Source organism: Lethenteron reissneri, chromosome 12, assembly GCF_015708825.2.
Source record: "Lethenteron reissneri isolate LAM-NWPU_2019-01 chromosome 12, ASM1570882v1, whole genome shotgun sequence".
Classification (NCBI taxonomy): Eukaryota; Metazoa; Chordata; class Hyperoartia; order Petromyzontiformes; family Petromyzontidae; genus Lethenteron; species Lethenteron reissneri.
Genome location: NC_083790.1, coordinates 2,678,284 through 2,703,312, shown reverse-complemented (window position 1 = coordinate 2,703,312; position 25,029 = coordinate 2,678,284). Strand labels below are relative to the sequence as shown.

Genomic DNA, 25,029 nt, shown 5'->3' with positions numbered 1-25,029 from the left:
CGCTTTTTTTCTGCCGCGGTCGCTTTCCTCCTCTCGCCGCACAGAATCGTTCCAACTCCCCTCGAGTGCGAGCTCCGAGTGGCTCTCCAAGCCCCGCCGGAAGCAAGCGGCACAACCCTCTTCAATTGCAACCGGCACGCATCGTCGTCGTCGTCGTTGTCGTCGTCATCGTCCGCATCGTAGCGACAGCCCGCACAAGGAGGCACGAGAACGATTCCCGCACGGGGAGATTTCCCGACGGGCTCACGGTGCCAGAGGCGACGAATGAAACGGCGCAGGCCTCCGCCTCCTCAATCTCGAACCGCCACCCTCGCTCGGTCACTCGCTCGCTCGCTCGCTCGCTCGGTCGCTCGCTCGGTCGCTCGCTCGCCTGCGTTGTGGACGATCGCGCACAACGGGCGGTGCCGTGAAGCTCCCGCAAAATGCGTCAAAGGCTGCAGGCGAAACGCTCGCACGATGCCCGCCGCTTGTAAAGCGAAAATCTAACAAACAAACATCGCTGAGCATGCGCGCGTGCAAACGCAAGTGCGTGCGTGCGTGCGTGCGTGAAATAAAAAAAAACGGGATTGGCCCGCACCTAATCTCGCGCCGGTTATCTCAAACGCACATTCTTGCCCCGACGCCCCAGTGCTACTAGCGCCAGGGGCTCGGCAAGCCCGCGGCTGCGGAGCCGCGCCCCGGCTCCTTAAGGACCGCCGCTTCGCGACGGTCATTTATCAAGGCCCGCCAGTCTCGCATTCACCCACGTGCATTGTGGCTCTTGCAATATTGAAGATTTTTTAGTTTTATAAATCCTTTATATTAAGTTCGCTTGCTTGCTTGCTTGCTTGCGTGCTTGCGTGCTTGCTTGCTTGCTTACGACCGTGCAAATCTTTCGGTCGTTTTTTAACCCACTTCTCGTGATCCAATCGAGCTGACATTTTCCACACAGACTCGTTGTGCGTGACAATTAATTTTCGTGAAAATGTTTTTCCAAAATTTTACACTTTTTAGGGAATAATTTTAAAATATTGAATTACCAATTGCTTAATGGTGGCAGACAATCATCTGACCCATAGGTGGCAGCCATCTCAAGCCAGAGGACGAGAGGACTCTAGCCGCCACGCATATAAAGGATTTAGAGTGAAAAACTTTGTTTTTACGGGTTAATTTTGTACCGAATTCGCAAGAAATTGCTCTTGTTGTTCACTTTGGCCGCCTACCCCACTGTACCAGTGGGTCGGTCCATCGTTGCGCAATAGCCAGGGACTTAATATCAGCCAGGAGCTGTCCAGGTCTGAACTCCAGAGAGAAAATACACCCCTCCCCCCGCCTCCCCCACAAGGGAGAAGAGAGTGGGGAGGGAGTTTGGGGAATTGGAGGTCGGGGAGCCGCAGAATATACCCCCACGAGAGTTGTTGCACTCGCCACAGCTCTGGACGAGATCGGATGTTTATCGTTAACGCCGCGGTGCAAAGACAAAGTTCCCCCGTGTAGGCTTAACAGACTGTTGGGGCAAGTGCTGTTAGCGAGTCGCACCTACGAAGGCCGATACGGCACACGAGGGGGGCAGGTGGCCAGCACCACGCCCGACCGCCTTTTTCTCCCCAGTGGCGATGTTTACACACCGCACCAGGTACTCATTTGAGGCTGAGTCGACCTAGGGGAGGCCCAGGACCGGCTCAGATAATCGCCACCGGTGTTGGCCGTGAGCGGGAATCGAACTCGGGTTGCCGGGTTCGTAGCGCAGCGTAGCGCTAACCGCTGCACCACCGCTCCACCTACACTACCGCTCCCCACACACACACAGATGCACACACGCGGGTGGCGAGGTGATGTCACGGCGTCATGGTGGATGTCGAGACGAACCACGAAGCCGAATCGCCACGATGATCAACAGGGGACACAAGTGGCGCAGCGTGCTCATGGGATTGGAATTATGTACAGTTACCATCCTTTATTTCGCAGAAATGATTCCAAACCAGACAGAAAAAAAACACCACCACCCCCCCCCCCCCACATCCGCCCCCCCCCGCGGGTAGAGGAAGCTGGCGGTTATCCGGATTGCTACCGGTCACAATCAGAGTCATTGCGCAATGCAAACCCCAAATCTCGTACACAAACACACAAGTGCTGTACGAACACAAACGCGGCCGCGTGCCGCACGCTCACACGTCTTCAGCGTGACGCAACAGAGGGAGGCAGCAGCCGAACGCTGAAACGTTGACGTGACTTCTCTGCGTGCTAATTCACTGTGAAGTCGATTCCACCCCCCCCCCGGCCACCCCCACCCCCCCCGTTATCTACAAAAGGACCAGCGACGAACCACCGCCACTGCTGATCGATCTACCTGTGTAACAACTGGCTCCGCACAGCTGCCGGAGGAGTTGCGCGTTAAAAATGTGAACAACCGTAGCTCTCTCCGTTGTGTTCTTTCGAGTTGAGTGCCGCGGAGGGTTTTTTTATTATCCGAACGACGTTTCCGAAGAAGTTAGTTTCCCAGCACGTGGTTTGCGAAACGTCGGACGTCGGGCTCCGAGAAAACCTACACAGCGGTTAAGCAACCCGCGCCCTTCCGAGCTGCGACTGAGAAACGGAGCTCGAATCGGCGGCGAAGTTTACCGACAGGTGCAGAGGAGCGAGACACCTCAGGGGCGAGCGACTCTCATCCCTCGCCCCTTGCGCTCGCTCGCGCGCGCAATGCCCGTTCCATTCGCGCAGCGAATGTCAGCCCAGGTGCGAACTTTGGAGTCTGGAGAGCCGAGTGTCTAAGGTCGGGGGGGTTGGGGGGGTGGGGGGGGGGCCCTTTTAGCATCTGGCTGCCGTAAAGAGACACGAGCGCTATCCGATCATTCGCTCGTCACCCCCCCACCACCACCACCCCGCCCGCTCTGGAGTGACGTCGCAACTCTTTTTCCGCGGATTCAGTTTTTTTTTGTAGAAATCTCAAACGTGCGTTGGGGTCTGCCGGAGCACATTGCGCATCAGCGCCGGCGGTGACCCCCCCCCCCCCCCCGCCCCGTTGCTTCCCATGCCGCGGAGCCCCATGGCTCTCCGAGCACCGGTGGCCGATCGCAGCTGAGTTTCCCAGCGCCTCTTAACGCCGCGCCTCCAGAGGCAGATTTCGTTAACAATTCACACTGCGCGCGGGAAGGCGCGGCTCGCGTGGAGGGCGGCGGGGTGGGTGGGGGGAGAACGCAGATGGTAACTCGCCTCCGCTTCGTCGAAAAAAAAAGAAAACGCTCGCGATATCTGCTTATCCCATTAATGCACGTGATAAAGTTTTATCTTTTAAAGTTTCGTGGAGCGCTGGGAATCTTTTTTTCTTCTCGAGAAGTCTCCTCCGTGGGGAGAATCCGCGATGATTCCGTCCAATGTTTTATATACACACAAACGCACGCACGTGTGTGCGTACAGATACAATCCACGCACACTATTTTATATATATATCGCACGCACATATGATAAGTAATATTTTTTTCTTTGTAAATTCACTGCTGGATGAATGTCTCCATTATGCCGCGTCCTCGGTGGCCTAGCTAGCGAGTGCGCAGGCGGTGCAACTGCGCCGGGAGGCAGTGGGTGGGGGGGGGGGGGGCCGGGCCACCGGGCTACATTTGACAGGGGGCTCTGTTTCATCGCTTGCACCAGGACCCACGGCAACTACGTGACGTCGTTTGACCATACTTCACCACGGGGGAAATGACCCAGGACCGGTCCGGATCGCACTCGGCACCGACGCGACCCACGGGCGGGAATTGAACTCGTGGGTCGACGGTTTCCACAAAGCGTGCATGCAACACGCACACGTATTTATCTCGTCGGCGCGTTAAACACAAAGGTGGCTAAAAAAAAGGACACAGGTGGTGACACCTGCGCACAGGGCCAATGCCGTAGTGGCAAAACGAGGCCCTGATCACTTGAGGCCTGTTTCAATGCCCGCGTGGATTTTTCTCCGGCTCCTCCGGTTTGCTACCTCCACGTTTAGAATCGGCGTCCCGCGTTCAGAGGTGATTGGCTGCTGTAAATGTCCACGCGATGATAGGCCGCATCTTTGAAACTATCATCAGTGATGGCCAGGTCGCTTCTGACAAAGAGCTCTATTGCTCAGTGGGCCTTTCCTGGTAAAAATAAATGTTGGATGTAAAAACATATGGGCAGGGGCTTTTTCGGCAGCAATGTTCATTGCAGCGAACGACCTCCGCTGCTCTAGTCCGAGAAAGAGTGTCAAGCCCCCCCGCCCCCAGTACCCCCCCCCCCCCGCCCCCGTTATGAACTTTTACTGTGGAAAAACTCTGCAACCACTCTTTAGAGACACGTGGCCATGCAAAACATCCTCTCTCTAAGTAACCTTTGTATTTTTAAGCGTCCGAGCGACTGTGAATGTTTCAAACAAGGCCTACGCAACCCCGCACGAAGTACACGATAAACGAACGGGGACACACGGGCGGATTTTATAACGCACGCCAACTGAGGTTGCGAGCGTCCACGCGTCGCATCCGTCCGTGATGATCCACCGTGAGTTTAAGTTGTGCAGCTGCAATGCTATCGGGGACTGAAAACCGGACAGATCGATCGAAGGTTCACACACCAAAACGGGGACACACGAACCGGAGTGGAAAAAGGCACAATTTGCAAGCGTGTTTTGCATCGACGGCTTCCGTGCCGCGAATTTGCTTCCTCATGGAGCCCGACCGCAGCGTTGTGAACCCACGCACCTTCAACTCGCGGAAGAAGACACTGCTCCTCGCCCACTCGACCAGCGTGAACAGCGTCTGGTCGGCCATCTTGCACATGAGGGCGAACGCCGAGGGGTGGTCGGCGCGGGGCAGGTGGTGGTGGTGGTGGTGCGACGCCAACCCCGCGCCCGCGTGCCGCGCCCGGCCGACGGCGCCCGCCCCGGCGAAGGCGTTGAGACAGCCGGCGCCAGGCCCCAAACCCGCGACTCCTCCGCCGACCCCGCCGCCGACTCCCCACTCGTCCTGCTGCAGCTGCGCTGTGACGCGCGCCCGCGTCGTCTCCTCGTCCGGCTCGCACCGCATCAGCTCGGCGAGCAACTGCGGCACCGCGGCGTCCGGCGGCGGCGCCCGCGGCGCCGGCAGCGGTGGCGCCAGCAGCGGTGAAGCGCCGCTCCCCGCCGCGCTCGGGTAGCCGGGGGAAGCGCCGACGCCGGGGTAGGACGGCGACACCGTGGCGCCCGGGTAGGCGGGCGACGCAGCCAGCCCGGCGCAGCCCGGCGAGACGCGCAGGACCGGGTAGACGGGCGAGTCGGCGGCGTGGTCGTGTACGCCGTACGGGTCGGCGTGGCGCTCTATCGGCGAGTAGCCGGGCACGCCCGACGACAGGTACGCGTCCGGCGAGCCGTCGGCGTACGGGTCACCGTGCTCCGACTTGATGCCGCGGCTGACGTACGCCGCGGGATAGGAGCACGGCAGCGGCACGCCGCCCGGCGACTCCGTGAACTGACCCCGGTGCTCGAACTCCGACTGCGGGCCGGCCGACGGGGGCGCCGCCGCCACCGCCGGGAAAGCGTAGCCGCACCGCGCCGAGCCGTGGCCGTACGACAGCGGCGTCACGCTCGCCGACTGCTCAAAGTCATCGTGCTGGTGGTGGTGGTGCTGGTGGTGGTGCTGGTGGTGGTTGTGGTGCTGCTGCTGCTGCTGCTGTTGCTGCTGGTGGTGGTGGTGGTGCTGGTGGTGCTGGTGGTGCTGGTGGTGGTTGTGGTTCTGGTGGTGGTGCAGCTGGCGGTAGGTGGTGGTTGGCCTGCTCCGGCGACGTCTCCATCTTGAGGATGCCAGGGCCGCTCGTGGCACGGATGATCGCCTTCTTCTGCTGCTTGAGGGCCCGGTCGCGCTTGTACATGGGGCCGAACTTGTTCCTCCCGCCGCGCATGCGGTCGGCTCGCACGGCTGGCGGGAACAACAAAAAGGCCAACCGTGAGCGGGGAGAGGCCGAGGGGGAGGGGGGGCGATGATCGATCGGTTTCAGCCGCGTGGCGCGTGGCGGGAATCCATTAGATTTAAACCGATTTTGAACGCGATGCGTGCGATGTCACGCAAACGCTGTCATGTGCCATACACGATTGGGGGGGGGGGGGGGGGGCCTCGAGCTGCAACGCATTTTTATGGCTGCTCTGGGGCTGCATATCTACGCCGTTACAAAGCACACGCACACTCCATCTGCACGGACTCCCATAGGGTGGCTGCGTGCGTGCGCGTTGCAACCGAGAAAAAAGAAGAATGTTGTTCTCGCGGGTTTCAATGCGAAATGAAACTCGACAAACTTGTGTTGCGCCGCGATAATGACGATCGCAGATGCAAACACACAGCGGAGGCAGATATGAAACGCTGCTTCACGTCGCACAACTCCATTCAACCGCAATCCCCCATCCCCTCCCTCCTCCGCCCACCACACTCAATCCTAAATCGTTCGTCTTGGCCCCCGCTCGTACCACGAAACGTTGGCTCCCGCGCTGCGCCGCGCGGTTCGTGGGAATTGGGCCTCTTCGTTTGCGCGATTTCAAATGTGCTCATCCTACGGCCCCCCAGGGGGGGGAGGCGGGAGGGAGGGGGCGGGGGGTGGCAAGAATTTATTTGGCCCGAAGCGTCCGTCTCTGCTGCTGCTCGCAGGTGCCGGTCGGCAGCCATCGCAGAGACTCTCCGGGCAAAAAACGACCGAGCGCTACCCCCAGCCAGGGACCTCGCGCGCCTAAAACTTCCCCAACCGGCGGCATTCGCTTCCCTTGCTGTGGTTCACCACGCTCGCTGGCGGCTTCGCAGCGCGGGTGGTTAGGCTCGCGATTGGTTTTGTTTTGGGTTTGATCGTGGCGGAGGTGCGGACGGCGATTTTTTAAGCGATAGCCACCGCCGCCCGACGGAGCTAATCTGGCGAGAGCTGAGCTGCCGGCAACAGCTGATTATGATGATGATGCTGCTGCTGTTACTCGGTGTAATCGCCGGTGAAATGTCTACGCATGGAATTGACAAAAAACCTTGCGCTTTTTTATATTCCTCCAAATGTATTGGCATATTTTTGCCCATCATGTGACAACTTCATTTGTTTGGCTCGGTCGGGTGGCGGAGGGTTTAGGACAAAGTTTTGCAAGACCTACCCCAAATAAAATAAAAAAACATTATGAATGATACATAATATTGGTCGTGAAAGCATACATGTAAAATGTAAACTAAATGTGAATGGATTGTTTGCTATTCAGTGTCGATAAATGGAAATATGTTTGTGTGTGTTTTTTTTAAGAAACGCATTTGACAAATTGTCAGTGTTGACAATTTGTCAACTGCATCCAAGGGCCCCACAGTGTGCAGTACGATCTCCAACTGCATGTCGGCCAATGATCCTGCCAATTTCTCTCACAAAGGGTAATTTGCCAAAACGTCAGCCTATGTATTTTCCTAATTCTATGATAAGTACACACACAACAGCACACACAGATACACACACGTGCAGTAGCATGTGCACACGCTCACTAACACTCACACACACTCACACCTACCAGACAATGAGACTCACCCGCAACTTTTTCTTTGCAATACAGCAAAAAAATAGATAATCCAGAGACTGTGTTATTTGTCCTAGCAGAAGCACTGCCTTAATAATAACAATAACAATATTTTTTTAAATACAGAAATTATTGTCCTCCATACATGTGCTTTGGAAACAGACCTCAGCATATCGAGAACATTTCACAAATTATGAAAACGAATGCCTACGTGCTGCAAGAGAGAGCATGTTTGTTTAGGCTGGATGACGTGTGTGCGAGGGTGTATGTGCGTGCCTGTGTGTGCCTGCATGCATGTTGGGAGCGGTAGTGTAGCAGTTATCGCAATGCACTTCAAACCCGGCGACCTGAGTTTGATTCCTGCTCACAGTCATCAACACCAGTGACGATTATCTGAACCGGTCATGGGCCTCCCCTATGTCCACTCAGCCTCAAATGAGTACCTAGTGCGGTGTGTAAACATCACCAATGGGGAGACAAAGGCGGCCGGGCGTGGTGTTGGCCAGCCAACCCCCTCGTGTGCCATGCGGGCCTTCATAGGCGCTAATTGCTAATAGCACTTGCCCCAACAGTCTGTTCACGCTACACGGGGGATCTTTGTCTCTGTGCTACACGTGGTCTCGGCAATTGGTGAATAGCACGCAGAGGCCTCGGCGCCGAGTGCTTTCGTGCAACGCGCACACTCGGCACACACACAAAGCGGCGGAGCGAGGTGTTGGGGGGGCGGAGGGGGGGGGTCTGTGCAGTGGGGGGGGGGGGGGCACAGCTTCATCATCGCCGTGTCGAGGTCCCGGCACAATCGGGCACTCACGCTAAATTAATTAACGGCCGGACAGAAAGGAGTGTCTCTGCATTAACGCAGCTTCACAAAACGATAGGGTTTTTTTGTTTGCTTGTTAGGAGCCGATATTAACTGACCGCGAGCGGGAATGTGGGGGGGGGAGGTGACGTGGAGACTCCAAATAATGACGCTGAAAAACTCACATTTGTATAGGAGAATAATTGGCAAAGCTTTTGTGCCATGGATTGTATTTATATAAATGTGTGTGTATTTAAACCGAGCCGTATTTACACACGTATAAAGAGGGTTTGTAATAATGCCAACCAAAGCATTACCTTACGTCTGATGACACACTCTGGCTGAATGGCTCTCAGGAAACTCGCTATTGCCGACGCTGAACCCAAGTGGCCGGCACGGATCCCAGCACTAACGGCTCCTCTGTTGCTCCATCTCCTCATGCTGCTCCCACAGTCTGGAAATTTCTCCCCCTCTGTCTCTCTCCCCCTTGTTACCTGCACCCTTAATTCCACACTGCTCCATTTTGGAATTTCTCCTCCTCACCACCATCGTCTATTTCAGGCAACTTTCTATTCTAATTCTATTTACGATTCATATAGCGATAATAATAACAACAACAATAATAACCCTGCTCAAGTCAAGGAACGTGTTTAATTATTTTATCCCACGCGCTTTCACGGTGCTGTTTGATTCCGGCCACTTGTCGTTTCATTGACACCTTTTTGGAGCTGTGGTCCAGCAAACCGCGCTATCCATTTATTTCTGAATCATAAACTTGTAAATGCTGTGGGTTTGCTCCCCAGCACACCGGCGGTGTGTGTGCCCAAGTAGAAACTCATTGGCCACGCATTGTGTACACGCCACACCTCACCAATTGGCTGTGTCGGGTGGAGGTGCCGGGTTAACGACACATTTACATTTACGCGATCTCACCCGAAATATAAACCTCTACTCCGCATAAACTTGCGACCGATGTTTACACATATATATAGGGCGTGTAAAGCAACAACGCCCGAGTTGAGCCAGAGAGAGAGCGACAGTGCTCACCTTCCAGCTTCATGCCCACGCTGAGACACTTCTGGAAGCGGCAGTAGGGGCAGCGCTTGCGCTGCGTCTTGTCGATGGGGCAGCTCTGGCTCTCGATGCACGTGTAGCGCTTGTTGTTCTGCACCGTGCGCTTGAAGAAGCCCTGCAGGCGCGTGCGTACCAAGACAAGGCAAAGATCACCCGTGTAGCCTTGACAGACTTTTAACAGACCATACGAAAGAAGGACAGACTTTTGGGGCAAGTGCTGTTAGCGAGCACCTCTGAATGGCTGGCATGGCCAACACCACGCCCAGCTGCCTTTGTCTCCTGATGTTTACATAGGTACTCATTTCAGGCTGAGTCGACCTCGGGGAGGCCCAGGACCAGTTCAGATAATCGGCACTGGTGTTGGCCGAATCGAACTCGGGTTCGATGCACGGTTGGCTACGCTCGGTGCGAAAGGAATGCAACATGCATGCAAACATTCATAGGGCATCGTGCTAACCACTACACTACCACTCCCTCACGAACCCATCAGCCACACGTCACCACTGCCCACACTTACACACACACGCACACACATACGCACACACGTAGGTAAGCGAGATAATGTATCTCCGCAATCGATAAATCAATCAGCGAGTGAACTTTCCTTTGCAGGTCACAGCACATTGAGACAGTGGGCCTCTATTACAAGAAATGCCTGGGGTGCAAAATATATAAATATCCACTCTTTATTACGAGAAACTCTACACATTTTTAAAGTAAATGATATCAATATGGATGTGTGCATATTGTTTTGTTTATCTTAACAAAAGAACAGATGTGTTGTAAAGGAAACCCGGGTGTATGTGTTGTTGTTGGTGTTGTCACTGGTGCACAGGTGTGTCGAGTTAGCCAATGGTCACAGGTGTTTCACAGAGGCCATGGGTCTGCTTTATCGGTGCATACGGGTGCCTAGGCATGTTTGTAGAAACCATAGACTGACACGGGTGGTACAGATGTATCACTGAGACTTTCACAGGTACACAATAGACAGCTGTCACAGGTGTTTCATAGAAACTGTTGCATGTACAGATAAATATGTTGTGGAGGCTTGTAAAGCTAAGCAAATCAGTGGGTACTGGTGTGTTCTAGAGGGTACAGGTGTGCTGTGTCAGTGTATACAGGTGGACAGGCCGCCCTGTAGAGACCCACACAGGTATCCAGGTGTGTGTCGTGCAGGCTGTAGGTGTGCTGTGTCAGCGTATACAGGTGGACGGGCCGCCCTGTAGAGGCCCACACAGGTGTCCAGGTGTGTGTCGTGCAGGCTGTAGGTGTGCTGTGTCAGTGTATACAGGTGGACGGGCCGCCCTGTAGAGACCCACACAGGTGTCCATGTGTGTGTCGTGCAGGCTGTAGGTGTGCTGTGTCAGTGTATACAGGTAGACGGGCCGCCCTGTAGAGGCCCACACAGGTGTCCAGGTATGTGTCGTGCAGGCTGTAGGTGTGCTGTGTCAGTGTATACAGGTGGACGGGCCGCCCTGTAGAGACCCACACAGGTGTCCATGTGTGTGTCGTGCAGGCTGTAGGTGTGCTGTGTCAGTGTATACAGGTAGACGGGCCGCCCTGTAGAGGCCCACACAGGTGTCCAGGTGTGTGTGCGCACCTTGCAGCTCTCGCAGGTGAGCAGGCCGTAGTGGTACCCCGACACTTTGTCCCCGCACACCGGGCACAGCTCGTCCAGCTCCTCCTCGTAGGGGAACTCGCGCACCTTGTGCCCCTCGCCTGCGTGGGCGCGCACGCAAACACAGAGGCGAAGATCCCCCAGGTGGCCTGCATTATTAGACTGTTGGGGCAAGTGCCGCGGTTGGCGAGCGCCTGTTGAGTCCCGGGCGATTGCGCTCGAGGGAGGGGTGGGAGTGGCCGGCTGCCTTTGTCTCCCCCAAGGTACTCATTTCGGACTGACACACTCACACGCGCGTACATATACACACAGACACACACAGACTCCCAAGTGGCAGGCTAGGTGCGCTTGCACGCCTCTACACCACAAAGATAAACACACACACGCGTGCACGTGTCGACATACCGATGTAGTGTTGAGAAATATTCTCAAAGTTGAGCACGTGTAAAAAACACGTGATAATAATTGTCCTTTGTTAATCCACTGCTGGATGAATGCCTCGCTACGCTGCGTCGGTCGTGGGGGTTGTTTTGACCATACTTCGCCACGCTGGTCGGTGCGGGTTGCTTAAGGGGGCGAGACTAGGATCGGTTCAGATGTCTTGCGACACTGATGGCAACCTCGGCTGGGAATTGAACTCAGGTGGCTGGGTTCATAGTGCAGCGCAACAGATAAACCACCAAACCGCTGCTACCCTGATAGCCTAGCCAAAGTTATATTAATAATAAAATCAACGCTTACTCAGACTCACAAGTCTCACAAACTCTGGGCCTGACTCACTCACTCGTGGCATAGTTTGCAGATTTCACAGGGACATTATTTACATATTCAACACATGCCACGTGCCTATATTTGATCCTTAGAAAGGTCTTACGGAGTTTCAGGACTTTTTTTGTTAATGTCAGCAGGGTTCTGTGCTAAACTGGGATGTGTTGGCCAGTTGCATTCAATGAGAGTTTTGGCTTGGAGTGGGAAGTAATCCGGACTACCCTGGGAAAACCCAGAACACTTATAGAACAGCATAAACACTCAATTCTCTGCCCAGACAGATTCAAATATCATTTGTTGCGCTGCAATCGCCTGACTGCCTCGCTACTCAAGGCTACAAATGCCTGCCAACTTTCAGGCAGTATCCAATGCGAGTAGCGCTGAATCCCAACCAGGCTCAAACCTGCTTAGCGTCCTAGTGCCCTGCGGAATGGCCACATACAGGGTGCGTTGATTCAAGGTAACGTGCAGAAGAGCGCTGCGGGAGGGTTGATGATGACGATGATCATAATCACGATGACGACGATGATCGTGACTTTAACTTATTTTGTATGGCCGATATTGCTGGAAAGCATCAGCGACAAATTTTGCATCGAGGTGGTTGAGGAGTGGCAGCGTGGATTGGCCACGATGACGCCTCCTTCGTCGTGAACGACTACACTTCTGCAGGGGCCACGGCTTCGACGAAGAGGCTCTATGAAGGTGCGAGTTGGTAGTGAAGACTAATCCCGTGGGATGTGGCACGGAGGGAGAAGATCAGAGGAAGGGGAGACAGTCGGGGAGGGGTGGCGGGAGGGACTAGACGGTTTAATTGCGGTGATATTTCTCACATTACCATCACTCACCGGCCCAAATCCCAACCCACTCTCTCTCTCTCTCTCCCGGGTAACCCCCCCACCCCCCCCGCCCATCTCCCATCAGAGCCCCCCCCCCCAATTCCCCAGCAACACTTCCATCCAGTTTCAGCGTATCAACCGAAACTTGGTAAATATGGGAAGTGCCTGACCGCACGGGTTTTTGGGACTCCGAGATAGCGTGGGCAATTTTTGTAAAAGAATAACTCTGACCGCAAACAACCGTGTGACGAGTTGCACCCCACTCCCATCCCCCTCCTCCTCCACGTGGTAAGCACGTTTAAATTATCAACGCGTGCCTCGGTGACCTGCCATTAACCTCATCAGGGGCGGCTGAGGGCAAAAACGCTCCTTGTATCCGCATGTGCCTGCCTCCCCGACGGCGCTGTTTGACCATACTTCACCACGTCGGTGCGGGCGGGTTGGCTACGGTGAGGCCAAACAACCCGTTCGAATATCGCTCGCTACTTATCTGCGCCGTGGCCAGGAACCTAAACAATAAACGAAGAGATGTTTATTATTTTAACCAGGTGTAAGCCCCCCCCCCCCCCCCCACTGAGCTGCGTGGCTCTTTTTCAGAAGCGACCTTTGCTATCGCAAAATGAGAGCTCACCGAAGTGGCTCGTCATTGCGTGGACATTTATCGAAGGCAAATACTCAATATAAACCGAGCTCAGATTCGCCCGCCGGGTTCACAGCGCGATGCACCACCACACCACCACCACCATCACCGCCTTGTCTAGCTATGTACCACAAGCTGCCACGGTGGACCACGCCTGGACTTACAATCCAGAGATCGACGGTTAGATGTGTCCATCGGCGGTGAGTCGGCAAGTCACGAGTGGGTGGGTGTACGATATTCGAGTACTCCCACTCCCTCTCTAAGATGTCTGTTGGTCAACGTGGGAGCGCTGACCAACTGTCCCCGAGGGCTTCTCTAGAACTCTGTCCCTCTAGAGTCTAGCCGGAGGACCTTCCGCTGGCAGTGGTGTGCACAATTTAGCTGTTAAATGTGGTGCCTGGGCACCGTGTAAACAAGTCACTCTGTGCACGTATTGAACTTTTCGTCAAAGATTCGGCTGATTGGGAGGAAGTTACGGGGGGGGGGGGAGGTGTGTGGGTTTGAGGCAGCCAGTAACACGTGTCAACTTTCCCTGGTGGAAGAACTGACACTGCGGGGGAAAATGCCAAGTGTTGGCTTATCAACCTGTCCGCCGGGCGTGTTTGCTCGGCAAACATTCGCGCGGCGCGGAGGAGGAGACGCAGCAGCAGCCGCATTTGTGATGAAGAACCTTCACTGGGCACAATTCTGGCAAATAGCCTGATGAAGTCGGATGTAATCACCAGCGAAACGTCGTACTCAGATTGTAAATGTCGTGGGTGTACTCTCCGACACACCGGTGCGTGCTGCAGTAGTAACTAATTCATCTTCTTGGTTCTTTCGGTAAAGTCACGTAGAATGGAAATAATAAAATATTAAAATAAAACATAATTAAATAAAATTCTCACGACGTTTCGGCCACAACGCAAGCAGCCGTCCTCAGGTGAAGAACAGGGCTGTCGGAAAGACAGCGTCCGAAACGTCGTGAGAATTTTATTTCATTATGTTTTATTTTTATTGTTTTATTATTTCGGACGCTGTCTTTCCGACAGACCTGTTCTTCACCTGAGGACAGCTGCTTGCGTTGTGGCCGAAACGTCGTGAGAATTTTATTTTAATTATGTTTTATTTTAATATTTTATTATTTCCATTCTACGTGACTTTACCGAAAAAACCAAGAAGATTAATCCCTGCAGTCACGAAAGTTTTAAATAGTAACTAATTGGCACGTTTTGTTTACGTGACAAACCTTACTAATTGGCTGTGTCGGGTGGTGATGGATTAACGAGACATTTATATTGACGCGATCTAAGTATGTGAAAAAAGCGTTATTAGGGTTAATAGAGCCTCGGACGACTGGTTCTTTCTAGGGGGCAGCGTTATGGGTATTCTCCGTAACTCCACATCATCGTCATCAGCCGTGATCAATCCACTGCTGGATGAGAGCCTCCCCACCATCCTGCGATGTCAATAATCCACATCGCAGATTCGTATCTCCACACGAACATCTCCTAGCCACCGTGGGGCGCCATGGTGGCTAGGAGATGTTAACTACCTCGCCTGGTATACAGGAGGTCGTGGGTTCGATCCCAACCCTGACGCCTGCTGTATATGTTGAGTTTGCATGTTCTGTCTCCTCGTGCTAGCGTGGATTTTTCTCCGGGTTTTCCCTCCCCATTTAGAAACGTGCGTTCAGAGTATTTGGCTGCTATAAATCTCCACGTGACAAGCCGCTTCGTTGGGCTGTCATTTGTGAGAGCCAGGTCACTTCTGAAAAAATAGCTACATGGCTCAATGGGCCTTACCTGATTTAAAGCTTTCGTGACTGCAGGCATTCATCTTCTTGGTTCTTTCGGTAAAGTCACGTAGAAGGGGGGAAAAAAACATAAGAATTGTATTTTATTATGTTTTATTTTTATTATTTTATTATTTCCCTTCTACGTGACTTTACCGAAAGAACCAAGAATATGGACCTTACCTGCTAAAATAAATAGTTTCTATAGTTTAATAGTTTTTATTATTAATGTGTTGGTATCCAAGGGTGTATAAATGAATGTGCAGCCCTGCAGATGCTTGCTTATGACACTGTTGATGGACGGACCTCCATACGAGAGAGCACTCCAGGGAGGGTCCCGAGAGCTCCAGTATCTTGGCCGATGTTGTCACGACCACCAGATGTCTTGGACGAGATGGGAGGGACCCACTCTCCATTTGTACGCCCGTTCATACCGCCGTGGGTAGACCCAGAGGCGAACTCTCTGGCTTTCATATTCTTTGGGTCGTTCAGTAAAAATCGGTAAAATCACGGAGATAGGTTCAAAGTGACTTTACCGAAAGACCCAAAGAATATGAATTCCTGCAGTCACGAAAGCTTTAAGTCAAGATTCAAACTCCGGGCTTGTAAGTCCAGTGGGCTCGCCGCTCCACCAAGGAAGCATTCCGTTACATTGTTTTACTTTATTACGCACAACTATTGCGTACCGATAATTTTATTCCCAAACGCTTCACAATCGTGCAGATTTTCTTGGCAACTGTGTACGAGATTAAAATGTGAAACGTCCCGAAAAGTTGTGGATTTTCGCAACATTAAAAATATTTAAACAAAGTGCACAATAATTCAGAAGCAGAAAATATATTCATACTGCAAAAATCCGATGAGCTATGAAGCTCTATTTCATAAATGTCCAGCCCTTCGTCAACCCTCTGCGGGATTAAGGCCTCTCCCGACGCCGTGTCATTCCTGGGGGTTGTTTGACCATACTTCACCACGGCTGCTCGATGCAGGCGGGCGAAGGGTAACGGTAAACCCCAAGCACCGGTTTAGACTTCACCTGCCAGCCGATGTAAGCCGCGACTCGAACGTCGGTGAAGAGAGGTGCATCGCATTACGCAGTGCGACAACCCCCGACGCGCGGTGAACATTACAACGAACGTGACAAATTCACGTGGGTGGGGAAACATTCATCTGGGGAATACTCGACACGAAAAAGATCCCATGCGCCTACGTGTTGAACGGAGGGAGCGGTGGCGCAGCGGTTAGCGGGCTGCATTATAGACCTTAGTTGCCATCAGTGGAGAGAGATAGTGAGAACCGGTGATGAAACACTCCCCCACCCGCCCACCCCCCTGACCAGCAACATCTCCCACGACCAATAACCGCGTGCGGAATCCTTCATTCCAGCAGTGGGTTGGTCATAGCTGATAGGAATGATTACTTTCTATTTCCTTTCGTATACTATAGGGGTGGGTAATGATTGGTAGTATGCGTGTATATTTATAAATACAAAGGTCCCCCGTGTGGCCTACACCGACTGTTGGGGCAAGTGCTGTTTGCGAGCACGTGTTAAGGCCTGCCCGCCACACAACAGACGCGGCGTAGCCGCGGCACGAACAAAGACAAAAGTCCCCCATATAGCCGTTAACAGACTGTTGGGACAAGTGCTGTTAGCGAGTAGCACCTACGAACGCTCGCGCAGCACACGAGGGAGTTTGGGTGGCCAGCACCACGCACAGCGCAAGGCCGCCTTTGTCTCCCCAGTGGCGACGTTTTACACTCATTTGAGGCTGAGTCGACCTCGGGGGACTGACGGGGAGAGAGAGAGAATGTGCCGCTGGTAGGGCAGCAGTAGAGAGTGGCTCGCGGGGTCCCTATTCTGTGGTGGCTGAAAGCAACCCGCGAGCCCATATATTTGGCCGCGACACAATGGGGACAATGCGTGTGCTCGTGATATACGTGTCGCCGTAGACACTCTATATTATTCCGTGGCACGCTGGCCAAAGCCTTTAACAATGCATTAAGCAGGGTGGGTGGGGGCTGGTGGGCAACGTAGGTATATAAATAACAATTAAGTGGGGGGAGCGGGGGATGAGTCATTAGAATCGGTAACCAAGAGAGACGTAATGATCATTGAGCGTCCGTGGTGCAGAGAATTGAAGTGATCAAATAGGCAAACGGAACGCCTGATCCTTGCCGTTATTGCGTTACAGTTTTTTTGGTTTGTTTTGCGTTGAAGCAGGTTAGGCCCCGTTTCGAGCCGAGAGGAACGTCCTCCTTTTTCCCTGAGCACATCGGGCTAGTTCAAACAGCATGCGTTCAAGCAGCAGGCCTGGCTTGGCACTGCTGATGAGACAAATAATAGTCGAGACCGGTTTAACAATTCTTCCTTGTATTAAAAAAAAGCAATGGCTGCTAAAATATAGATATACATCACAAGCATGCAGCCTTCGTTCTCAGTAAGTGCTCTCTTCAACAGTTCCTAGGGCAACGATGAAAATGTGGAAACAAAATTTGTCCTATCATGCTCCTCGGTCCTGGAATGAATTACAAAGGATTTTAAAAGTGGACAAGATGCTATCACCGGCTGATTTCAAAGCTGTGATAGAAGAAAATGGCATGGGCCATTGGACTTGTTTTTAATGTTTCATATTGTAATTGTACTATTTATTATTGTGTGTGTGGTAATTTATTTTTGCTGACTTCTTGGGTTCTTTATCTGGTTAAATAAAGGTGAAATAAAGTACACGTTATACGTCACTCGGAAAATACCGTGCAGCCGTTCGATGACGGAATGTGTTAACAAAACGACCGTTACGTGTGTGTTGTTCGTACGCAGAGGGACACATACGATTGGAAAGGTGGCAGTAAGTAATACTCCGTTTATTTATTTAGTTTGAACCACCGCTGCGCACGAGGCCGTATCGCATCCTCGCGAAAGCAACGGAGACTTTTCTCAATCCACTGCTGGATGGAGCCACCACCCCCTCCGCCCACACCGTATAATCAGAATGATGTCTCTATGTATGACGCGCGACATTAAACGAGGATCTCAAGGCGCCGGACTAAAACGCGCTCGGCGCAACAATCTCGTGCAACTTATAAAGTACAAACATTTACGAAATAATACAATAGATTGTTGAGAGCTGTTTGCCGAAGGAGCTGAGAAGGGGTGGACGCACGGAAGCGTGTTGACCGTACGGGTACAACTTTTAGTTTAAGGCGAGCTTTGAAACTACCCCGCGCACGGTGCGATGCTGGGATCTCGTGGTGAGAGAGGTACAGAGAGTCTACACGTAGACCGCATGGCCTCGATTTGCGAACGCAGAGATTAAGAATCTGCTGCATCCCGAGATCAGGTGCCGATGTGGCGATTGGTGAACTACAATATCTATATGACAGTATACATATACTGTATGTATACTACGTAGTTATGAACATATACGCATATATACTGTGTATACAAGTACAATACAGAGCGACGTATAGACTGTACACACATACGCGTATGTATGAGTTCGTTTTTAACAAATGCATAGAAATGTAAACGTCACCAACCGCCATTGACCAGCGTGGTGAAGTATGGTCAAATGCAACAACAGCTTTTGACCGACAATGTTGTACGGACGTCCTTATCCAACAGTGGATTCAAAAAGGGGCCGTAGACTTATTTATTTTATTATTAAACGCGTATGAATTTAAACGCGCGTGCACATGCGTACACATGTACACCTGTTAGCTTAGTATGTGCATGATAACGTGAGCATATTGTAGATTATGATCATATTTAGAAAAGTTAAAACCTGCCCGGAGGATCTGCCCGCTTAATAAAAACGATGCTGGCAAAACAGTGGTCAGGAAAGCTCAAAAGCTGCTTATAAGTGATTTGAAGAAGGGCTGTTGCCCGAAACGTCGAAAATTTTATACGTTTTAAAGGCGGTGTTGTTGACTTGTTTGGGGGTTATTTTTGTTCATAGACTGATTGAGAAAAATGTACATCGCAATTTATGCCATCCCCACTTCGATAAAATTCACTGCAGTGCATATTGACTACGTATTTACGCATGGATGTAACCACATAGAAAATGTGTACTTAGTCATGTGTGTGTGTGTATATACATACACGCATCTGACCGGCATAGGATACTGTGGTGAATGCGCACACACCAGTTTGACAGTATGTTATACATTGTGTATCGTTTCAAAATATATATCGCAGAGAATGTGCAGTCTATAGAGTGTATGTACTGCAGTGTATACAAGTCTAACATTTGTACATCTGTCACGATAATTACACTCGCTTTCACTACAGTCTATACAATATATGTTTTATGACTGTATAGGCATTGCCAGCGTGCATTTGAATGTCAAAACCACACATTCGAATTGTATACACTGCAATTGTATACGTATATAAAAACGTAACGTTGTTCGCTTAAATAAATACGACTTAAATATATCAGCAAAACAAATTAAATGGATGTTCGTCCGTGTAAATTGCGGCCTTACAGACTTCATGTTAACCAGCCGCAATATTTGTTTAAGCAAACAAATTATGGACCAGTTTTGACATTTCTGCAGTACTAATAAACACATACTGCTGCTTTAACAGATGGTATTGGTAAGTGTCGTCCCTCTGCACGATGGGCCTTCATCACAACTGAAATAAACCCATACCATCAAAGCCAACACAAAGTATTGCATAATACGCGACATGTCGCATGCAGATTCATTACACTCCATATCAAAGACAACGTTTCCACTTCTGTATAGACATGCAGACTGCATGTGGAAAGTGCTATTAACCGATCCCCTTTATACTGGCCTGCATACAAAGGCAAAGATCCCCCGTATAGCCTTTTACCAAACTGTTAGGCAAGTGCTGTTCGCGAGCACTTAATGAAGCCCGGCACGGCACACGAGGGGTGGGTGGGGGGGTGCTGATATTATTTTACTAATATCAGGTACTAATTAAAGGCTGAGTCGACCTAGGAGAGGCCCAGGGTCGGTTCCAACATTCGCCACTGTTATTGGTTGTGAGTGGGTCCGTGGAATTGTAACGCAGTGTGTTAACCACTGCGCCACCGCTCCCCACATACAAATTGCATACACGTAAAATAAGCTTTTTAACACAATATGCTACACAGACCTGTCACCAGTTTACAGCTACTTTTCAAAATGCCTCTTTGAGTGTTAACTACTCTGTCAGAAAACGAATGCATGAGGGCGATGCGTCGCTTTGTGACATGAAGCCAGCAGCATGAGGCTGAGTAAGTTGGAACGCCAAAAGTAGTTTAACACCTCTAATACACCGATCCTATGCCTATTTATTTTTTACTTTCAAACTGCGATTCAATGCCAATGCAATTACAAGATCAATGGGGGGCTTATTATATACGAACATTAAATAGGTACTTTATATTGTATACATAGCACTGATTTGTTGTGTAATAACGATTATTATATTTATGGCACAAATGTTATAATTATTAACTTGTGTGCCCCTTATGATGCGAGTCATTTATTGTCGATCTTTATTTACCTATTCTCCTGACATTATAGGACGCGCCTGTAAGTAATACGCACCCCTAATTGTACCAGGTATCAATAAAACTACGCAAATCTGGTCTCACACACACACACGCGTACACACAATTACGGGATTTTTAAAACGCACCCAACATTTGCTTTAAAAACCAGGGCTGGCTGGGGGGGTGTGCGTTTAACTTCGGGAGAATACGGCCGTCATCGATTCGCATGTTCGATATGAAACGGAGAGAACCTCGCGCACTGAAACTTCACGCGCACTCTGTGATGTTATAATTACTTCACCACGCTGGTCAGTGCGGGCTGATGATAGGCGGTTTGGGTAGAGCGGGTTTGGGGCCATCCATTGAGTACGAACGCATGGAGGGGGGGTTAACCCAAATTGCGTACTCTTGCGTATGGGGGGTCTACTGACAATGTACGCATAGAAAACGGGGGGGGCGGTGAAGCCTCGATAATAATTTGTCTACATTGGCCTTCAAATGAGCCACAGTTCAGTGTCTTCAGCTGTCAGACAACAAGTTCTGCCGGGAGAGGTGGGACTGTGGGAGAGGTGTCACTCGTGTGCCACCTATCACGCAGCTCAGAAAAATAAGTGGCCAGGGTACGCAACTTAATTATTTAATGTAGCCGGGGTGGATTATCTGTTTGCTTAAACACGTTAATGTTATTAATCCTTGATCGTTTCTGCGTGGATTAAATATTCTATGGGATTCGGGGGGGTGCGTTAAGCGTACGTACGCAGGTGGGGGGGGGGGGGGTGTAAAAAGTCCGCGTGCGTACGGGGAGGCGGGGAGGGTTAAAGTTTTGACAGATCTTTGCGTTGTTAGCTGGAGCCGGTAATGGAACCTTGGCGAGCCGAATTTATATCGCAATACGTTCACAACTGCATCACCGCTCCCCCTACTATTAGAATTATGCACTCTGTTGAACTTCTTTCGCATCGTACGTAGCCAACCGTGTTCATCGGAGGTTGCGTGGGAACGCCAACAAACTAAACACGAAAATCAGTTCTGAAGAAATGAGTTTTCAGTCTAAATGTGAAAGCGCACAGCTCCAATTGCTTCTGACTCTCGAGAGAAATGATCGCCACCAACCTCAGTGCGGTGCACACAATCTGCACCGCACATGGGACCCACGTTACTCTCAAACCCCTTTTGCCCATTTTCCTCAGCCTCTGTACATCTCTACATTCACCCCCCAGGACCCTCCGCCCCTCCTCCCTCTCCACCCTGTAACACTCTTTCTCGGGCTCTCTTGCGGAGAAGAGTATAGCGTGAGCCGCTGTACTCCCTGGGTCGATAGAAGACCCACTCCAGTCGCCACTTGCCCCGCCACGACAGAGCGGCCGGCAAAGACAGCTGTCCCCTGGGACATAGAGCTGTGAGTCCCACGACCCATGCCAGTGGGGGCAGCCTCCCCCCCTCCTCTCCACCACCCCCCCTCCCCTAACGCCCGCACCTCCCTCCCGCATCGACTGCCCCTTCTCCTCCTGCCTGACCGACTACTGACTTACTACCCTTCCACCTATAGCTTGCCCGAGTAACTTGCCTACTGGGAATACAAATAATACTAATAAAATTAAGAATAAAAAATTTAAACCCACTGGGTTTTTTGCTTTTTTTATTTTACATTTATTTTATTTTCAGTTTTTTTATTACACTTTCATTTTATTATTTTTCTTTTCTATCTACGTGACTTTACCGAAAGAACCAAGAATATGAATTCCTGCAGTCACGAAAGTTTATACTGTATTCAAAATTTGCCGACTGAGTTTCACTGTCAGCTTGGACCCACTACCCCGCATGGGATAGAGCGGGTTTCATTAAGTCTGCCCTGTTCCTCGCATTAGCCTCACACGCCGCTATAAAACATTTTCTTTTCTAGAGCGACCGCGCGCAGTTTTGGTCTTCCAACATCTTGACGAGACGCGTTTGAAACAAGCTCCCTTGTTGGCACGTCCCATTGTTTTTGGGAGGTGGTGGTTGTGATTGGTTGGTAGTTGCAGTGCCGTTTTCTGTTGTTGCCTCGTCAATTTTATGGTGGTGGTTGTGTAGCTCGTGGTTGTGCCTCGTGGTTGTGTTTCTCGTCGTTGCATTGCTAGTGGTGGTCGTGGTGGTTGTTAGTGGTGGTGGTTGCGCAACAAGCGTGTGTGTGTGTCCAAGCCGTGTGTGTGTGTGTCCAGGCCATGTGTGTGTGTGTCCAGGCCGTGTGTGTGTGTGTGTCCAGGCCGCTACGCTACGTGCGGCGTCAAGAGCTGAGATAACACAGCGAGCAGCGCAGAGGCAGCGGAGCAGACACGAGGAGCCGTGTACACACAGAGTGACGCGCCTCTCCACCGCCCAGCCAACAAAGATAAAGATGCCCCGTGTAGCCTGGAACAGACTGTTGAGGCAAGTGATGTCTGCGAGCACCTATGAAGGCCGGTGGCCACAACACCACGACCTTTGGCTCCACAGTGGCAATGTTTACACACAGCACCACTTACTCATTTGAGGCTGAGTAGACCTAGGCGATGCCCAGGAAAGGTTCAAATATACGCCACTGTTATTGGTCGTAAGCGGAAATCGAACTCGGATGGCCAGGTTCGTAGAGCGGCGCGCTAACCACAGCGCCACTCAGCCAACACACACGAACACACACACACGGTTTACACACGGTTTACACACACACTTAAATCCAGACCCTGCACCATCCAGCAGAATACATTGGTATATTCACAAACCTATGATCGACAGGTCGCGTCTGGCGGGGTCATTCCCTATCCGGCATCTCTTCGACACTTCACCACTGGACTTCCACAGAAACCCACAGACTTACATAGAGACCCACAGACTTACATAGAGACCCACAGACTTACACTGAAACCTACAGACTTACATAAAGACTCACAGACTTGCATAGAGATTAACAAGCTTACATAGAGACCCACAGACTTACACAGAGATCCACAGACTTACACAACCACAGACTTACATAGAGACCCACACATAGAGACCCACAGACTTACATAGAGACCCACAGACTTGCACAGAGATCCACAGACTTACACAGAGATCCACAGACTTACATAACCACAGGCTTACATAGAGACCCACATACTTACATAGAGACCCACAGACTTGCACAGAAACCCACAGACTTGCACAGAGATCCACAGACTTACACACCCACAGACGTACATAGAGACCCACAGACTTACATAGAGACCCACAAACTTGCACAGAAACCCACAGAAACCCACAGACCCACAAGCACCCGGCCCTCATTTCACCCCTTGCACCAGCGCGATCACGCCAAGACCAACCTCCCCAGCGTGGCCTTCGCGCGGCATAATTAACACAACGCCAATGTCCGTCCCCAACGTTTGCGCCTTATTTATGTTGATAAAATTGGCTATGATATGGACATACAGTAGGCATAGGGGGATGTGCGGGTATGCGGCCGTGTGTATATTTAGTTCAGAACTGAGACTTCCACCGCGTCGGACACTGGAAGTCACGCCGCACGCAGCTGCACAAAGACAAATATCCTCTCCCCGTGTCGCCCATAAACAGACAGTGGGAGCAAGTGCTGTTCGCGAGTAGCACCTATGAAGGCCGCGAGGGCACACGAGGGGGTGGGTGGCCAACACCACGCCCGGCCGCCTTTGTCTCCCCAGCGGCGCTATTTACCCACCGCACAAGGTACTCATTTGAGAATCAGAATAAGAAGATGTATTTATGCTAAGGATATAAGAGGGGGGGGATCCGATGATGAGCTACACAGCTCTTTTTCACCGATGTCCAGTAGAGGCCAAGTCGACCTCGGGGGAGGCCCAGGACCGGTTCAGATAATTGCCACTGCTGTTGACCCTGAGCGGGAATCGATACCCGCTGGCAAAGTTCGTAGCGCAGCGCGCTAACCGCTGCGCCACCGCTCCCCACACACACCACTGCTTGCATAAGTGTGCCTGCGAGTTTAATGCACTGCAAGGCCACACTCTTTACAATGGACACATCCTTTTTAGTGATGGACTCCACTGCAGTTAATAAACTTTGCTATGCAGTTTGGGTAGGGGGGAGCAGCCTGCCAGACTGTGGGGGGCCCAGATGTATGTGACGGGAACTACCATCACGACCAACCACCATCAGCTGAAGCTGCAACATCATCATCACCAGCGCCAAAAACCGCAACCCTGCCATATGTACGGATGCAGTTACCCTCCCTCCCACCAATATCATAAACATTTTACAGCCCTTTGCCAATCCACTGCTGGATAAATGCCTCCGTAATGCCTTTTCGGTCATGGGGGCTTGTTTGACCATACTTCACCACGCTGGTCAGCAAAACGCACGGTTCAGATAGCACTCGCGACCGATGGGGTGCGCTCACCGCTACGCCACCGCTCCCTCTTCGCAATGCAAACATGCGGCGAGATTGCAATTGTATTCGTGATGGGCACGGTATCGCGGGCGTCTCTCTCTCCCTTGAGTCACACCACTTCCCACAAGCCACTC

At 51.6% G+C, this 25,029-nt stretch overlaps 1 protein-coding gene across 1 annotated transcript in view; it reads right to left on the bottom strand.

The window, feature by feature from the left end:
• The window catches only part of LOC133341752 (steroidogenic factor 1-like), an 86,344-nt gene that overhangs the window by 40,017 nt on the left and 21,298 nt on the right, over window positions 1-25,029 (bottom strand). The window contains 4 exon segments of the mRNA XM_061550434.1: window positions 4,698-5,603; window positions 5,605-5,888; window positions 9,342-9,483; window positions 10,969-11,087. Of these exon segments, the coding sequence (XP_061406418.1) occupies window positions 4,698-5,603; window positions 5,605-5,888; window positions 9,342-9,483; window positions 10,969-11,087 (1,451 nt within the window).